Genomic DNA, 14,546 nt, shown 5'->3' on the forward strand with positions numbered 1-14,546 from the left:
TTGTCCCCATCTCCCCATTGTCCCTGTGTCCCCATCTTCCCATTGTCTGCGTGTCCTAATTGTCCCCATCATCCCATTGTCCCCGTGTCCCCATTGTCCCCGTGTCCCCATCTCCCCATTGTCTGCGTGTCCCCATCTTCCCATTGTCCCCGTGTCCAGACCTCCCCTCCCTGCCACCTGGAGGTGCTTTTGTCCCTAAGCATTTTTTTTGGCCACATTCTTATTGATCTCCTGCACGCTGGTCACTGATCGGGATGTTTGGAGTGACGTTTGTGGCTCGTCTGGCGTCAGGCTTCTCCGATTGAGCAGAAAATGGAAACAAAACCCAGGACTTACAAGTGAGACTTTCAGAAAAGTCCCAGTAGGACTGAAGCTGGTGAAGCTCATACTTATTTTAGGGTGACCAGCCATGCGGCCCCCGTCTAAAGGCACCGTCTAAAATGCTCTTTCAGGAAAACCTAAGAAACAAAGATGAGATTTCCTGTGTTTGTCTGTATAAACTACCCACAACAAACTGATAAAGAAAAAAATAAAACAATCTAGTGAAATTTCTGCGAAATTTATTTTATGATGGCATTTAAGGCAGGAATTAAATGGTGAGGTTCTCGAGTAAATGAAAAATGCCCATTTGAAAGAAACAGATGTAAAAATACATGTTTATGGTATCAATCCAACCTTCTTTCCCAAATTTTAATCAAGAAATATAATATACTATAATATAATAATACAGCAGGGGCAGATACTTCGGAAACGAATCTAACAAACGCCATGGCAGTAAAGGGAACAGCGGTTCTCTGCTTGTACTTTGCAATAATGAAATATTTCTTTAAGAAATACATCAGAAAAATGTAATGCGGCCGACTTTCCCGAGGTCAAAGGTTACAGGGAATTCGAAAGACTCCTGTAAGAGCGAGATTCCCAGGCCGGGTTCTATTGGCGGGACGCACCATCGAGGACTGGAGGCAACGGCGGGGGAATGTTAAACACTGGAGCCGCGCCCCGTCGGCAAACTCCAGATTCCCCTGAAGCAGGAAGCCTGCCATTCCGCTGGCTGTGCATCACGCTGTTCACATTAAAATAGCTATTCCAATAACGGAATAATACCTGGAGTGAAAAACACATTTTTTATGTTTTCCGTCGAAATGTGCTTTGTCATCCGCCCTTAATAGTGAAGCACTTGATCCCCTTTAAAGCCGTTTGCCTGTGTGTGACTGGTGTGCAACTGGGGCTACGAGGAAATACCATATTGACATTATCATCTGGGTGAAAGGCAGCACACAGCCTATGGAGCGAGAGAGAGAGAGCAACAGGCTGCCTGGAATGGGGAATCAAGAGAGACCATGGAGAGACCATGGAGAGACCATGGAGAGACCATGGAGAGACTCAGGGGTTTAAAGCTGCAGGACAGCAGCAGAGTCAGTAATCGAACGGCCCTCTGACGTTGAGTCACTGAGTCTGAGCAGTCGCTAATCGAAAGGCCCACAGACATCTGGAGTCACTGATATCTGACTCCGGCCATGTTTCCCCAGATTCCATATGAATCCAAATGCGGAGGTGGGGTGGAGGGTTTATAAACATTCACAGGCTCAGAAAGCCCCCCCGCACAGGCCAGCAGCACGTCATTAACACTCTGCGTGGAAAGCAGGATTCCTGCCTTGTGAAAAGGAGGACCTGCTAAGGCTGAGACTCTCTAAAGGACTGCAGACGACACTCATATTCACTCTCGCTTCCTGAATGACCTTTAACCTCACAGACGCAGCGCTGACCCTAAAGGGAAGAGAGCTGGCTGGCCTGGTGACACGCGGGACGTGGCGATGCTTATCCAGAGCCCCCAGCGGAGCTACACCAGGAGAGCTGATGGGGGTAATGACTTTCTGCTGGCGGAGCAAGCGGAGTAAACGGAGATGGCCGCGGAGATGGCCCTATCAGCTCGGCCGCAGGGTCTGACCTGGGAGCCCCTGGCACCTAGAGGTTTGCTTCTCTGCTACTAGAAAATGTTTTATGGCTGCTGTAGTGGGGGTGTTTACCGTCGCCCCCCACAAAGGGACTCACCGTCCTCGGCGGTGGCCTTGAGCACCGCCTCAGGGTGCGTCGATCCCAGGGGGTTCCACACCAGGCGTCTCCTACGCCGCAGGTCGTCCTCCCAGGGGTCTAGGCGCCAGAAGTGGCGGGATTGGCTGCGGGGAGATGGGGTGACCCACGTGTTAGCCGTTAGTGAGCGGCTCATCAACTGCACTAGCCAGCTCCACATAAAGCCGCCCTTGTTAAAGTCCTGCAGAAATCCCCGGTTTCACCCCCGGCCCCCGGTTGAGGTAAAATGGGTGCTTAATGAATCACCGTAAAAGCATCTGCTGACAGAGATCAGACACCCCCCCCCCCACCCCGGTTCTGTAGGCCACTGGTGCTCTGGTGCCGTTCCCTTAGCCCGGGAAGCGGCCGTTAAATCTGACAGAACAGCGTGGCCTGGTTCCTCCGGATTGGGGGCTTTCCCAGCGTCATCCACCAATCAGATGCTGTGCAGAAAGAGGCAGCACAGAGTCAGCGGGAAACGCAGACATACGCAGAGGACTTCAATCTCACGTATCGAGGCTTCATCTCCGGAAACATTCGCTATATTTAGCATAAATCAGTGAGCTGCCCCCCCCCCCCCCCCGGGTAGGAATGCAGCGATCAGACTCCCGTCGCAGACGGCGTTGACGTTCCGGCCTTCGTGCCGTCGCCGTTGCACGGCGGGAAGCAGAGAGGCCTGCGAGACGCTTCCTGACACATGTTTACGTATCGTTCCCAAATGGCCCGGCTCCGAGATCGAGCCCCTCGGCCCTCGGACACACGATCCCACATCCCGGGGACACGGGCCCCGAACCTGCTGTACACAGGGCCCCCGCAGGGCATCGGTGAGCCTCTCTGATGGAACATTACAGCCCGAATGGCTTTAGCAGGCTGCCCGCACGCTGATTAATAAACGCCTGCAGAGACCCCCCCCCCCGTGGGCCCTGCTCGTCCCCTTAGCACAAGGTTTACAGTGAACAGCTCTAAACTCTCAAAATATATAAATCACCATAATGGGCCTTTAAGCGCCATTCGAGAACTGCCCTCCCGTTTTTACGCCTGCATATTTCATACAACATCCAGAGAGTATCAGCCCTGCAGTTAAAAACAGTGAAAAGGCACCAGGTTTCTGAGGCCAGCAGCCCAGCGATATTCACCAGCACCACGAGGAACCGAAAGTTACACCACATGGGCGATCTTGCTACTCGAGGTCAGAGGTCAGGGCCTGAGGGAGGGAATTAGCGTAACGGACGTCAGCAGAAGGTGCTGCAGATTAATCATCAATTTAATTAGGCAAAATTTATGCACAGTACAGCTCACTGTGGTCGGAAATCAAGGAGTGATTCACCGTAACTTCAAAGAGACATGGAAATGCAACTGTTGCAAATTGCAACTGAGTATCCACCAGTCTGCATGTTGGAAAGTGCAGTGTGACAGCTGCGAGTTGCCCCTCTGCCCCACACAGCCCCAAGTTGCCCCCCTGCCCCACACAGTTGCGAGCTGTCCCAGTGCCCCACACAGCCCCGAGTTGCCCCCCTGCCCCACACAGTTGCGAGCTGTCCCAGTGCCCCACACAGCCCCGAGTTGCCCCCCTGCCCCACACAGTTACGAGCTGTCCCAGTGCCCCACACAGCCCCGAGTTGCCCCCCTGCCCCACACAGTTACGAGCTGTCCCAGTGCCCCACACAGCCCCGAGTTGCCCCCCTGCCCCACACAGTTACGAGCTGTCCCAGTGCCCCACACAGCCCCGAGTTGCCCCCCTGCCCCACACAGTTGCGAGCTGTACCAGTGCCCCACACAGCCCCGAGTTGCCCCCCTGCCCCACACAGTTACGAGCTGTCCCAGTGCCCCACACAGCCCCGAGTTGCCCCCCTGCCCCACACAGTTACGAGCTGTCCCAGTGCCCCACACAGCCCCGAGTTGGCCCCCTGCCCCACACAGTTGTGAGCTGTACCAGTGCCCCATACAGCCCCGAGTTGCCCCCCTGCCCCACACAGTTGTGAACTGTCCCAGTGCCCCACACAGCCCCGAGTTGCCCCCCTGCCCCACATAGTTGCAAGCTGTCCCAGTGCCCCACACAGCCCTGAGTTGCCCCCCTGCCCCACACAGTTGTGAACTGTCCCAGTGCCCCACACAGCCCCGAGTTACCCCCCTGCCCCAAATAGTTGCGAACTGTCCCAGTGCCCCACACAGCCCCGAGTTACCCCCCTGCCCCAAATAGTTGCGAACTGTCCCAGTGCCCCACACAGCCCCGAGATGCCCCCCTGCCCCACACAGTTGCGAGTTGCCCCCCTGCCCCACACAGTTGTGAACTGTCCCAGTGCCCCACACAGCCCCGAGATGCCCCCCTGCCCCACACAGTTGCGAGTTGCCCCCCTGCCCCACACAGTTGTGAACTGTCCCAGTGCCCCACACAGCCCCGAGTTGCCCCCCTGCCCCACACAGTTGCGAGCTGTTCCAGTGCCCCACACAGCCCCGAGTTGGCCCCCTGCCCCACACAGTTGTGAGCTGTCCCAGTGCCCCACACAGCCGCGAGTTGCCCCCCTGCCCCACACAGTTGTGAGCTGTCCCAGTGCCCCACACAGCCCCGAGTTGGCCCCCTGCCCCACACAGTTGTGAGCTGTCCCAGTGCCCCACACAGCCGCGAGTTGCCCCCCTGCCCCACACAGTTGCGAGCTGTCCCAGTGCCCCACACAGTTGCGAGTTGCCCCCCTGCCCCACACAGTTGTGAGCTGTCCCAGTGCCCCACACAGCCCCGAGATGCCCCCCTGCCCCACACAGTTGCGAGCTGTCCCAGTGCCCCACACAGTTGCGAGTTGCCCCCCTGCCCCACACAGTTACGAGCTGTCCCAGTGCCCCACACAGCCCCGAGTTGCCCCCCTGCCCCACACAGTTGCGAGCTGTTCCAGTGCCCCACACAGCCCCGAGTTGGCCCCCTGCCCCACACAGTTGTGAGCTGTCCCAGTGCCCCACACAGCCGCGAGTTGCCCCCCTGCCCCACACAGTTGCGAGCTGTCCCAGGGCCCCACACAGCCCTGAGATGCCCCCCTGCCCCACACAATTGCGAGTTGCCCCAGTGCCCCACACAGTCGTGACCAGTGCTTTTCAAAGGGAGAAAAGAATATATATATATATATAGATTATAAGGACAGTTTTAGGCGTCTATATTATCATTTCAAAAGAAGGCTCTCGAAGCAGAAGAAAGCAGCTACCTTGTAAATAATAACATACAGGCTTCACTAGACCCTTGTTCTGATGTTGTGCTGCTGCTACTTCCACACAGCTAACAGTCACGAAATAACTAATACTTTGTAATAATATATCGGAAATTAACACCGGTCATTTCTGCAGATTAATACATATTTAAAGAAGTGCTTGATGTGATTATTTTTTGTACATAGTTATTAAAATTATTATATTCCTTATTAGTTTTCCCAGATTCCAGGACAAATGAATGTGATTAATGAATACTAATCAAGAATGATCATACAAAACAAAAAAATAATCAGACAGTGAATATAAAAAAAAAACTCGCTCGCTCGTTCCTTTCATGTTCCTTCAAAAATCCAGATTTAAAATGTCCATCCTTAATATTTTGAAAAGAGCAATTTACAGGTTTCTGCAAATACTGAATCCCGTTGTACTTGTGCAGTGATAATATATTCTATTCTAAACATCCATTCATCAATCCATCCACCCAGAACTGCTCATCTAGCACAGGGTCCCAGAAAGACTGAAGTTCACAAATATTTTTTTTTCCTTTTTCTGTCCTGTTAATTCATTCATCCTTTGTTTTTTCAGGTAAGTACCGTCGAGGATAATGAAAGCGCAGTCCAAACGATCCAGTAACTTTACAGTACAGACAAGCTCGTTCGTGTCGTAAAAAGCGCGGAACTGCAGTTTAGGCGAGTAACGCTCACATACGGGAGCACAGATGGCCTTAAGTCAATTATTTCAACTTCATGCGTTTAACTCTAATTTATATGCGAGAACGAATTATTCCATTCATCACAGACCACAGGGGACTGGTTTGGTTTTTCATTTTTATTTTTCTCTTATTTGTGGAGCTGCTAGTCGTTCTTTTTTCCAGACACAGGCCTATCTGTAAGTTAGAAAGGGTCGTTTAATGTACACGTTAATCTAACGAAAAAATAATTAATGTGTTAATATGTCCGATATACGGGAGGTACCGCCAGACCGTTCATTTTCCCCTTGAAAAATATATAAATGGAGCTGCGTAACCTTCGTTATTATATGGGGGGCATGCAGCCTGCGCGCGGCTTCATACGTCACGGTCAGGTAAAGACATTCATAACGCGGCGGCGGCTGATAGATGCGGGTTATATTCCTCTTATCACTCTTTTTTAAATGCCACAGTTAGTACTCGGATTCTTGCGGATTTTTATAAAGCATAAAGGCCAACTAAGCGAACGTAGCATTTTTCACCGCAGATGCAGTAGTCGCTTTCTCCGAAATGAAAATCACCATATTTAATTTCATTCAATCCGACCGAAATGAAACGTTAGTATTATATTGGTAATATTAGAGTGGCATTAGGTGATATGCTTTAAACAGCTCAAACTCCTAAGTCCATTTAACTTAAAATGCAGTCCGTTTAACGTGTTTTAAAGAAAACAGTAATTTTCATGTGATTCTGAAATAGGCCCATAATAATGTTTTTTTTTTTTTTTTTTTTAATAAAATAAAATGCGGTCTTCACATAATGTATTTGAATTGTTTTCGTGTCCTTTACGTAGAACCGTATTCCATTTGTTTTCTTATAACATTTTTTTAAATCCACCTTTCAGACCCCGTGACCCGAGAAGCGCCACTAAAATCGCTCCGGTTTGAAGCTGACACCGCAGTTCGATGGCAGACGGTTATACGTCTCCCTGAGCCGGGTTAGGTGGCGTCTAGCGTTCGCCAGACCTGTTTTTAAGAGAAAAACGCTCCGTAAACCCTGCTGTCAAAACGCAGGCTTCCGACCTGAATTTAATCTGAATATACATATACAGCTTTGATCATATCAGGACTTAACTTTGAAATCATCTTCAAAGGCGCGGTGCTCTGAAAAACACACAATTTATACCTAATGGCTGTCTAATGGCTAATGTCAAAGTCAAGGGCGCAGACTTAATGCGTGACGCTCTGTAAACACAGTTTATTACCAGGGATCTCGCCTGGACACGCTAAAGCCCGAGGCCCGGAGCCAGGGTGCAGGCCAGCCGCTGGCAAGTGTAAATGACCTGCTTACAAGAAGCAGACGCGTGTGACCTGGCCTGCTGCAGCTTTGATCCAAGCCCAGTTCTGTGCGGGATCACCGGGAGCTGCGTTACGCGCCAAGGGCGCGTTCTGTTTCGGTCCGGTTCTGTGCTGGATCACAGGAAGGGGCAGTTCACAGCAAGGGCGTGTTCCGTTTAGGTCCGGTTCTGTGCTGGATCACAGGAAGGGGCAGTTCACAGCGAGGGCGCGTTCTGTTTCGGTCCGGTTCTGTGCTGGATCACAGGAAGGGGCAGTTCACGGCGAGGGCGTGTTCCGTTTCGGTCCGGTTCTGTGCTGGATCACAGGACGGGGTAGTACACGACGAGGGCGTGTTCTGTTTCGGTCCGGTTCTGTGCTGGATCACAGGAAGGGGCAGTTCACAGCGAGGGCGCGTTCTGTTTCGGTCCGGTTCTGTGCTGGATCACAGGAAGGGGCAGTTCACAGCGAGGGCGCGTTCTGTTTCGGTCCGGTTCTGTGCTGGATCACAGGAAGGGGCAGTTCACAGCAAGGGCGTGTTCCGTTTCGGTCTGGTTCTGTGCTGGATCACAGGAAGGGGCAGTTCACAGCAAGGGCGTGTTCCGTTTCGGTCTGGTTCTGTGCTGGATCACAGGAAGGGGCAGTTCACAGCGAGGGCGCGTTCTGTTTCGGTCCGGTTCTGTGCTGGATCACAGGAAGGGGCAGTACATGGCGAGGGCGTGTTCCGTTTCGGTCCGGTTCTGTGCTGGATCACAGGAAGGGGCAGTTCACGGCGAGGGCGTGTTCTGTTTCGATCCGGTTCTGTGCTGGATCATAGGTCAGTTTGTTACACACTGAGGGCAGATTCCATTTCAGTCGGCTTCAGTGTAGGATTATAGGGTTCTGTTCCATTGGTCGGGATCGCTGCCTCAAAAGGAGCTTGTTCTGTTATGGCATCAGCTTGCAGACACTGTGCTGTGAATTACGGAACGTTCCAGAATACCTTCCCGGGATACTCTGGAGAAATCCCGAGTGTGCCAGTGAGCCAGCGGAAGCTCGGAGCCTGCCGACCATGGGTGGCTTTGATGGATCATGCACTGACATAACCGCTGCTTTTCCAGTGTCTCACCATTGTTTTTGCACATGATGTAAATGTTTTTATTTATATTACAATGCCCCCCTGCAGCCCCCAGCGCAGCACAGGGAGGGCAGGAGCCTCACTCTGCACATAAGTTGTCAGTGTCTCAGTGATGCTAACACGGTGCCCCCCTCCCCCGCCGTCTACATATCCGTCGCTGTTTAGGAGACACCGCGGATGAAGGATAGCATAGAAAATCCCAGTGACACGGCACTTGAAATTCCCGCAATAATGCAGAGTCATTTACAAAGATGACGTGCAGTGAAAAAGCCCTGAAATGATGAGACGTTTAGATAAGGAGGGCCAGCGTGTGCCCCCCCTGTAACCAGGGTCTCCGGCGATTAATTCCCTTCAGAATGGCAGAACTGGTGGGCGGGAGTGCTGGGGCTGGGCCCGATGGGGCCGACGGTGCCGGTTCTGGGATAGTGCGGCCCATCTGTGGATTTATGGGGAAAGCGAAGGTACTGAGCACTCTGCAAGTCTGAAGATCCAAGCAGACCCGGGGAAAGTGGAATAAAAGCACAGCTTTGCTATTAAACAAGCCAGAGCTTTTAAAGGAACCCTTGGAAATGTTAGGAAACGTGAGGCAAGCAGCCAGGCAAACGCAGAGCACTTCCTATAGTCATATTTATCCATCATTATTCATTTAAACTATAGAAAATATCAGAAAATACTCTGTACGCGACTGATAAATCAAACCGAAATCAAGGCAGTTATGCATGCTTACCGTTACTGTGTGTGGAGCATTGCTCCTTTGCAGAGTATGAACAGTAATCTCTGCTTGGGGCAGTTATGCATGCTTCCCGTTACTGTGTGTGAAGCATTGCTCCTTTGCAGAGTATGAACAGTAATCTCTGCTTGGGGCAGTTATGCATGCTTCCCGTTACTGTGTGTGAAGCATTGCTCCTTTGCAGAGTATGAACAGTAATCTCTGCTTAGGGCAGTTATGCATGCTTACCATTACTGTGTGTGGAGCATTGCTCCTTTGCAGAGTATGAACAGTAATCTCTGCTTAGGGCAGTTATGCATGCTTACCATTACTGTGTGTGGAGCATTGCTCCTTTGCAGAGTATGAACAGTAATCTCTGCTTGGGGCAGTTATGCATGCTTCATATATGCATGCATTGCTTCACAGAAGGTGACATTTTTGGAGCCATGCAGCAGCCTGTCATCACAGGCATGACCTCCCGATTCTCCCTGAGGCATGCCCTCCCGATTCTCCCTGAGGCATGCCCTCCCGATTCTCCCTGAGGCATGCCCTCCCGATTCTCCCTGAGGCATGCCCTCCCGATTCTCCCTGAGGCATGCCCTCCCGATTCTCCCTGAGGCATGCCCTCCCGAATTCACTGAGGCATACCCTCCCGATTCTCCCATTATTGATCCTTTGTTTATAACCACCCTCAGCCTTCCTTCTCTGTGAGAGCGAAGATTTGATGTCCTGACTAAAAACTGAGGAGAATATCACAAAGATTCTTGCTATTTCAAGCACAGCTGAGATCCAAGAAAGAAGATGAATGACTCTGCAGACCCACCAGCCCAGGGGGAAGTCCATTACAGCAAAGGGGTGGGGGGGTAGCAGAGCACTTAAAGGCAGGGGCCCCCAGCTCCGGCAGCAGGACCGAGAGCTCAGAGCAGAGTGTCTGAGGCCTGTCTGATGATGCTCTCCATTACACTGGCAGTCTGGGGGTCTCCACAGCATGTCAATCAGCCGACTGGATGGAGGCCCCCTCAGAAACCTCTGACAGTAGCGTCCCTAATCCTGTTCTCAGACTGTCCCACACCCAATGCTGGTCCATCAGTGGAGTGAAAATGACGCCCCCTCCAGGCTACTTACACAGAAACATCTCCTTCGTTGGAGGAATAAGCTCATGACCCTTCAAAGCCAAGTGTGATCTCTCTGGGGGATACCCACCTCTCAGAAATATCTATCTGGGGGATACCCGCCTCTCAGAAATACCTGTATCTGGGGGATACCCGCCTCTCAGAAATACCTGTATCTGGGGGATACCCGCCTCTCAGAAATACCTGTATCTGGGGGATACCCGCCTCTCAGAAATACCTGTATCTGGGGGATACCCGCCTCTCAGAAATATCCGTCTCTGGGGGATACCCGCCTCTCAGAAATATCCGTCTCTGGGGGATACCTGCCTCTGAGCAGTACCTGCCTCTCAGAAATACCTGTATCTGGGGGATACCCGCCTCTTACAAATATCCGTCTCTGGGGGAAACCCACCTCTGAGCAGTACCCGCCTCTCAGGGATACTTGCCTATCAGCGGTACCTGCCTTTGAGAGATACCAGTCTCTGAGGGATATCTGTCTGTGGGGGATACCCGCCTCGGGGGGTACCCACTGTGAAGCTGCAAATTTCATCAGCAGTTGAAGAATATTAAAAATTCTTTTAAGCAACAGAGATATTTCCTGTTACTGAGAAAACACTTTGGGGACATTTTCCCAATAAATCTGACACCAGCAGTTGGTCTTCTGTGTGTCTGTGTGTGTCTGTGTGTGTGTGTCTGAGTGCATGCGTGTATATGTGAGCGTGTGTATGTACATGCCCACATTCCCAGCCCCCCCTCCCATCCATCCAGATGTTTCTAATGACACACACAGGGGCGCTGCAGTGCTGCACCTCACCATCCCGCTAGCAGACGCCGAGCCTGTGGCACTGCAGCTGATGAAAATGATGCCCCCCCACACCCAGAGACGTTAGGAAAGCTGCCCCCCTTCCAGGGCCATCAATATGAAAATCTAACAGACACACTCATATAATGAGCTCATACTTCAGGCCTACAGCTCCATTTCCAAGCTTAATGATCCAACCTGATACCAGCGCATATGCATACAGACTGGGGGGGGTTGTGGGGAGCCGCAGCTTGCGCGTGTGGGTCTCTGGGGGCATTACTCAGAATAACAGGAACACGGTGCCGGAGGGCGCCCTCCCCCATACATCTTGGACACCTGGCCAGAGCCCTGAGCAGATCCATCAAAGCGTCCATTCTGCACCTCTGCCTCAGAGCTCTTAATGTTCCTGTAATTAAAAGCTAATTACAGCTTTCGTTCGCTGACGTTTTGAAGAGTGACGCATGTCGTACCCGCGTCCGTCACAGTGGGAGCTGGGGCACCGGGGCGGACACTCCAGCAGACGAGTCGAGAGAGGGTACAGAGCACCAGCTGACGGGACGCGGGTTTAACGCGAGACTGACGTGGGCAAAGTGATCCGGGTGACATAGGAGCGCGTGACAGTGGTAAGAGCTAGGCGGGGGCAGCAGCGAGCCGAGCCGGGACCCCCCTTCCCGGTCAGGACGGCACGTCCCACCTGAGCGAGGAGCCACTCCGGGCCGAGCTCTGCTCCGTCAAGACGCGTGTGATCTTCTGGACCAGCTGTGCGGCCAAGGCTTGGTCCCGGTGCCTTGCTGCTGCGATCAGGCCATGGCGTGCGCTTGCCTCAGCGCGCCTCTCCGCGGAGTGCTGTGCACACTGTGCCTGCAGGGGGCGACAGAGATCAGCATGGTATTAGCTGCCCGGCTGGCATTGTGTCACAGTGCATGTGTAAAGAAAATCACAGGGTAAAGGCGACTCCAGGCTGGGGGGGGGTTGTAATGTAAATGAATGTCAGAATTAAAATACATCAACGTCTAAGGTGAGACCTTATTATAAACTGCTGTTTCCGATGACCCAATAAGGGGAGGAAATCGATTCTGCTCATTACTACAGACTGCAGACCGTATCAAACGTACCTAGATCACCAATCAGACCATATTAAACGTACCTAGATCACCAATCAGACCATATCAAACGTACCCAGATCACCAAACAGACCATATCAAACGTACCTAGATCACCAATCAGACCATATCAAACGTACCTAGATCACCAAGCAGACCATATCAAACGTACCCAGATCACCAATCAGACCATATGAAACGTACCTAGATCACCAATCAGACCATATCAAACCTACCTGGATCACCAAGCAGACCATATCAAACCTACCTAGATCACCACGCTCTCAGCACCATTGTGAAAACACGTACAGTTCTGCCTCTTGTGCAGAAATTCGAGCAAGCGTAACTGCGGGGTCAGTGCTGTCCTGCAACCAGGGTGATTAATCACTGCGGACGCATAGCTGCCACAGCCCCCAGGCCAAAATGAGAGCCTAGCAGCATGTGGTCCTTTTTCTCTGTGCTGCAGCCCCCAGGCCAAAATGAGAGCCTAGCAGCATGCGGTCCTTTTTCTCTGTGCTGCAGCCCCCAGGCCAAAATGAGAGCCTAGCCGCATGCGGACCCTGTTTCTCTCTGCTGCAGCCCCCAGGCCAAAATGAGAGCCTAGCCGCATGCGGACCCTGTTTCTCTCTGCTGCAGCCCCCAGGCCAAAATGAGAGCCTAGCCGCATGCGGACCCTGTTTCTCTCTGCTGCAGCCCCCAGGCCAAAATGAGAGCCTAGCCGCATGCGGACCCTGTTTCTCTCTGCTGCAGCCCCCAGGCCAAAATGAGAGCCTAGCCGCATGCGGACCCTGTTTCTCTCTGCTGCAGCCCCCAGGTCAAAATGAGAGCCTAGCCGCATGCGGACCCTGTTTCTCTCTGCTGCAGCCCCCAGGCCAAAATGAGAGCCTAGCCGCATGCGGACCCTGTTTCTCTCTGCTGCAGCCCCCAGGTCAAAATGAGAGCCTAGCCGCATGCGGACCCTGTTTCTCTCTGCTGCAGCCCCCAGGCCAAAATGAGAGCCTAGCCGCATGCGGACCCTGTTTCTCTCTGCTGCAGCCCCCAGGCCAAAATGAGAGCCTAGCCGCATGCGGACCCTGTTTCTCTCTGCTGCAGCCCCCAGGCCAAAATGAGAGCCTAGCCGCATGCGGACCCTGTTTCTCTCTGCTGCAGCCCCCAGGTCAAAATGAGAGCCTAGCCGCATGCGGACCCTGTTTCTCTCTGCTGCAGCCCCCAGGCCAAAATGAGAGCCTAGCAGCATGCAGTCCTTTTTCTCTGTGCTGCAGACCCCAGGTCAAAATGACCCACTTTAGATAAATGTGTCAGGTAAATAAATAAAATTGGTGTAAAGATCTCTGTCCCTGCTCTTGTGTTTACGAGGATGCAGACTCCATTTCTGCTCTGCACAAACCGTGAATAAATGTGAGCCAGAGGCCTGAATAGCAAACCCTGTCCTAAGAACGGCACAAAGGATACCTGTCCAGCTCCAAGCAGTAAACACTGCAAAGTGCTTTATAATGGACCTGTCTCCCCGATGCGAGCTGCTGATCTTTAAGTCCGACGGGAAAAATCAATACACATAACTCGCCTTAGAAGGCGACGACCCATTTATAAAACTAGTTGTGGAGCTTTAGAGCCAAATCTGGTTTAAAAGCATGACCCAGCAGCTATAAACAGAACGATACTGTAAGGCAGGGGAGGGCAATCCACAAAGGGCCGGTGTGTGTGCAGGTTTCTGGGTAACCTTTAAGTCAGCTGTTCAAACCCAGGTGTGAGGACTCTTCAGCCCATCAATCCTCTGATTAGTGATCTAATTAGGGAGTTGCAGTGGACACCCGCACACACAGCGACCCTTTTGGTGTAAGACTGCCCACCCCTGCTGTAAGGAAATGGACCAGGAAGCCTGTAACCCCAGGCACAGCTATTATAAGGATTACGGCACCACGACTCCTCACTGGTGAAATCTAGTGCCTTTAAGCAGGTGGATGGGGAGGGACATTCAGGAGTAGCAGTGGCTCCTGAGGGTTTTAAAGTACTCTGATATGTTTGTTCACTGTTGGTCAAGCATTATTAAACAATTTCTGATATAAATGTTGTTCATATTTCTTTCATTCCATTGATGTTCACCAGAGGGGCGGCATGGTGGTGCAGTGGTTAGCACTGTTGCCTCACACCTCTGGGACCCGGGTTCGAGTCTCCGCCTGGGTCACATGTGTGTGGAGTTTGCATGTTCTCCCCATGTCGTCGTGGGGTTTCCTCCGGATACTCCGGTTTCCCCCCACAGTCCAAAAACACGCTGGGGTTAATTGGACTTGCTAAATTGCCCACAGGAGTGTGTGTGAGAGTGAATGGTTTGTGAGTGTGCCCTGGCCTCCCTCCTGGGTTGTTCCTTGCCTCGTGCCCATTGCTTCCGGGATAGGCTCCAGACCCCCCGCTACCC

General features: G+C 52.3%; 1 protein-coding gene across 1 annotated transcript in view; it reads right to left on the reverse strand.

Moving 5' to 3' along the window:
• LOC125704775 (lipopolysaccharide-responsive and beige-like anchor protein) overlaps positions 1 to 14,546 on the reverse strand; it is a 106,465-nt gene that overhangs the window by 42,286 nt on the left and 49,633 nt on the right. Inside the window, exons 36-37 of the mRNA XM_048970785.1 lie at positions 11,722 to 11,888; positions 2,053 to 2,177 (exon numbers count right to left, since the gene is read on the reverse strand). Coding sequence (XP_048826742.1) covers positions 2,053 to 2,177; positions 11,722 to 11,888 — 292 coding nt within the window. The remainder of the gene's footprint in view (positions 1 to 2,052; positions 2,178 to 11,721; positions 11,889 to 14,546) is intronic.

This window comes from Brienomyrus brachyistius, chromosome 12 (genome assembly GCF_023856365.1).
Source record: "Brienomyrus brachyistius isolate T26 chromosome 12, BBRACH_0.4, whole genome shotgun sequence".
Taxonomy (NCBI): domain Eukaryota; kingdom Metazoa; phylum Chordata; class Actinopteri; order Osteoglossiformes; family Mormyridae; genus Brienomyrus; species Brienomyrus brachyistius.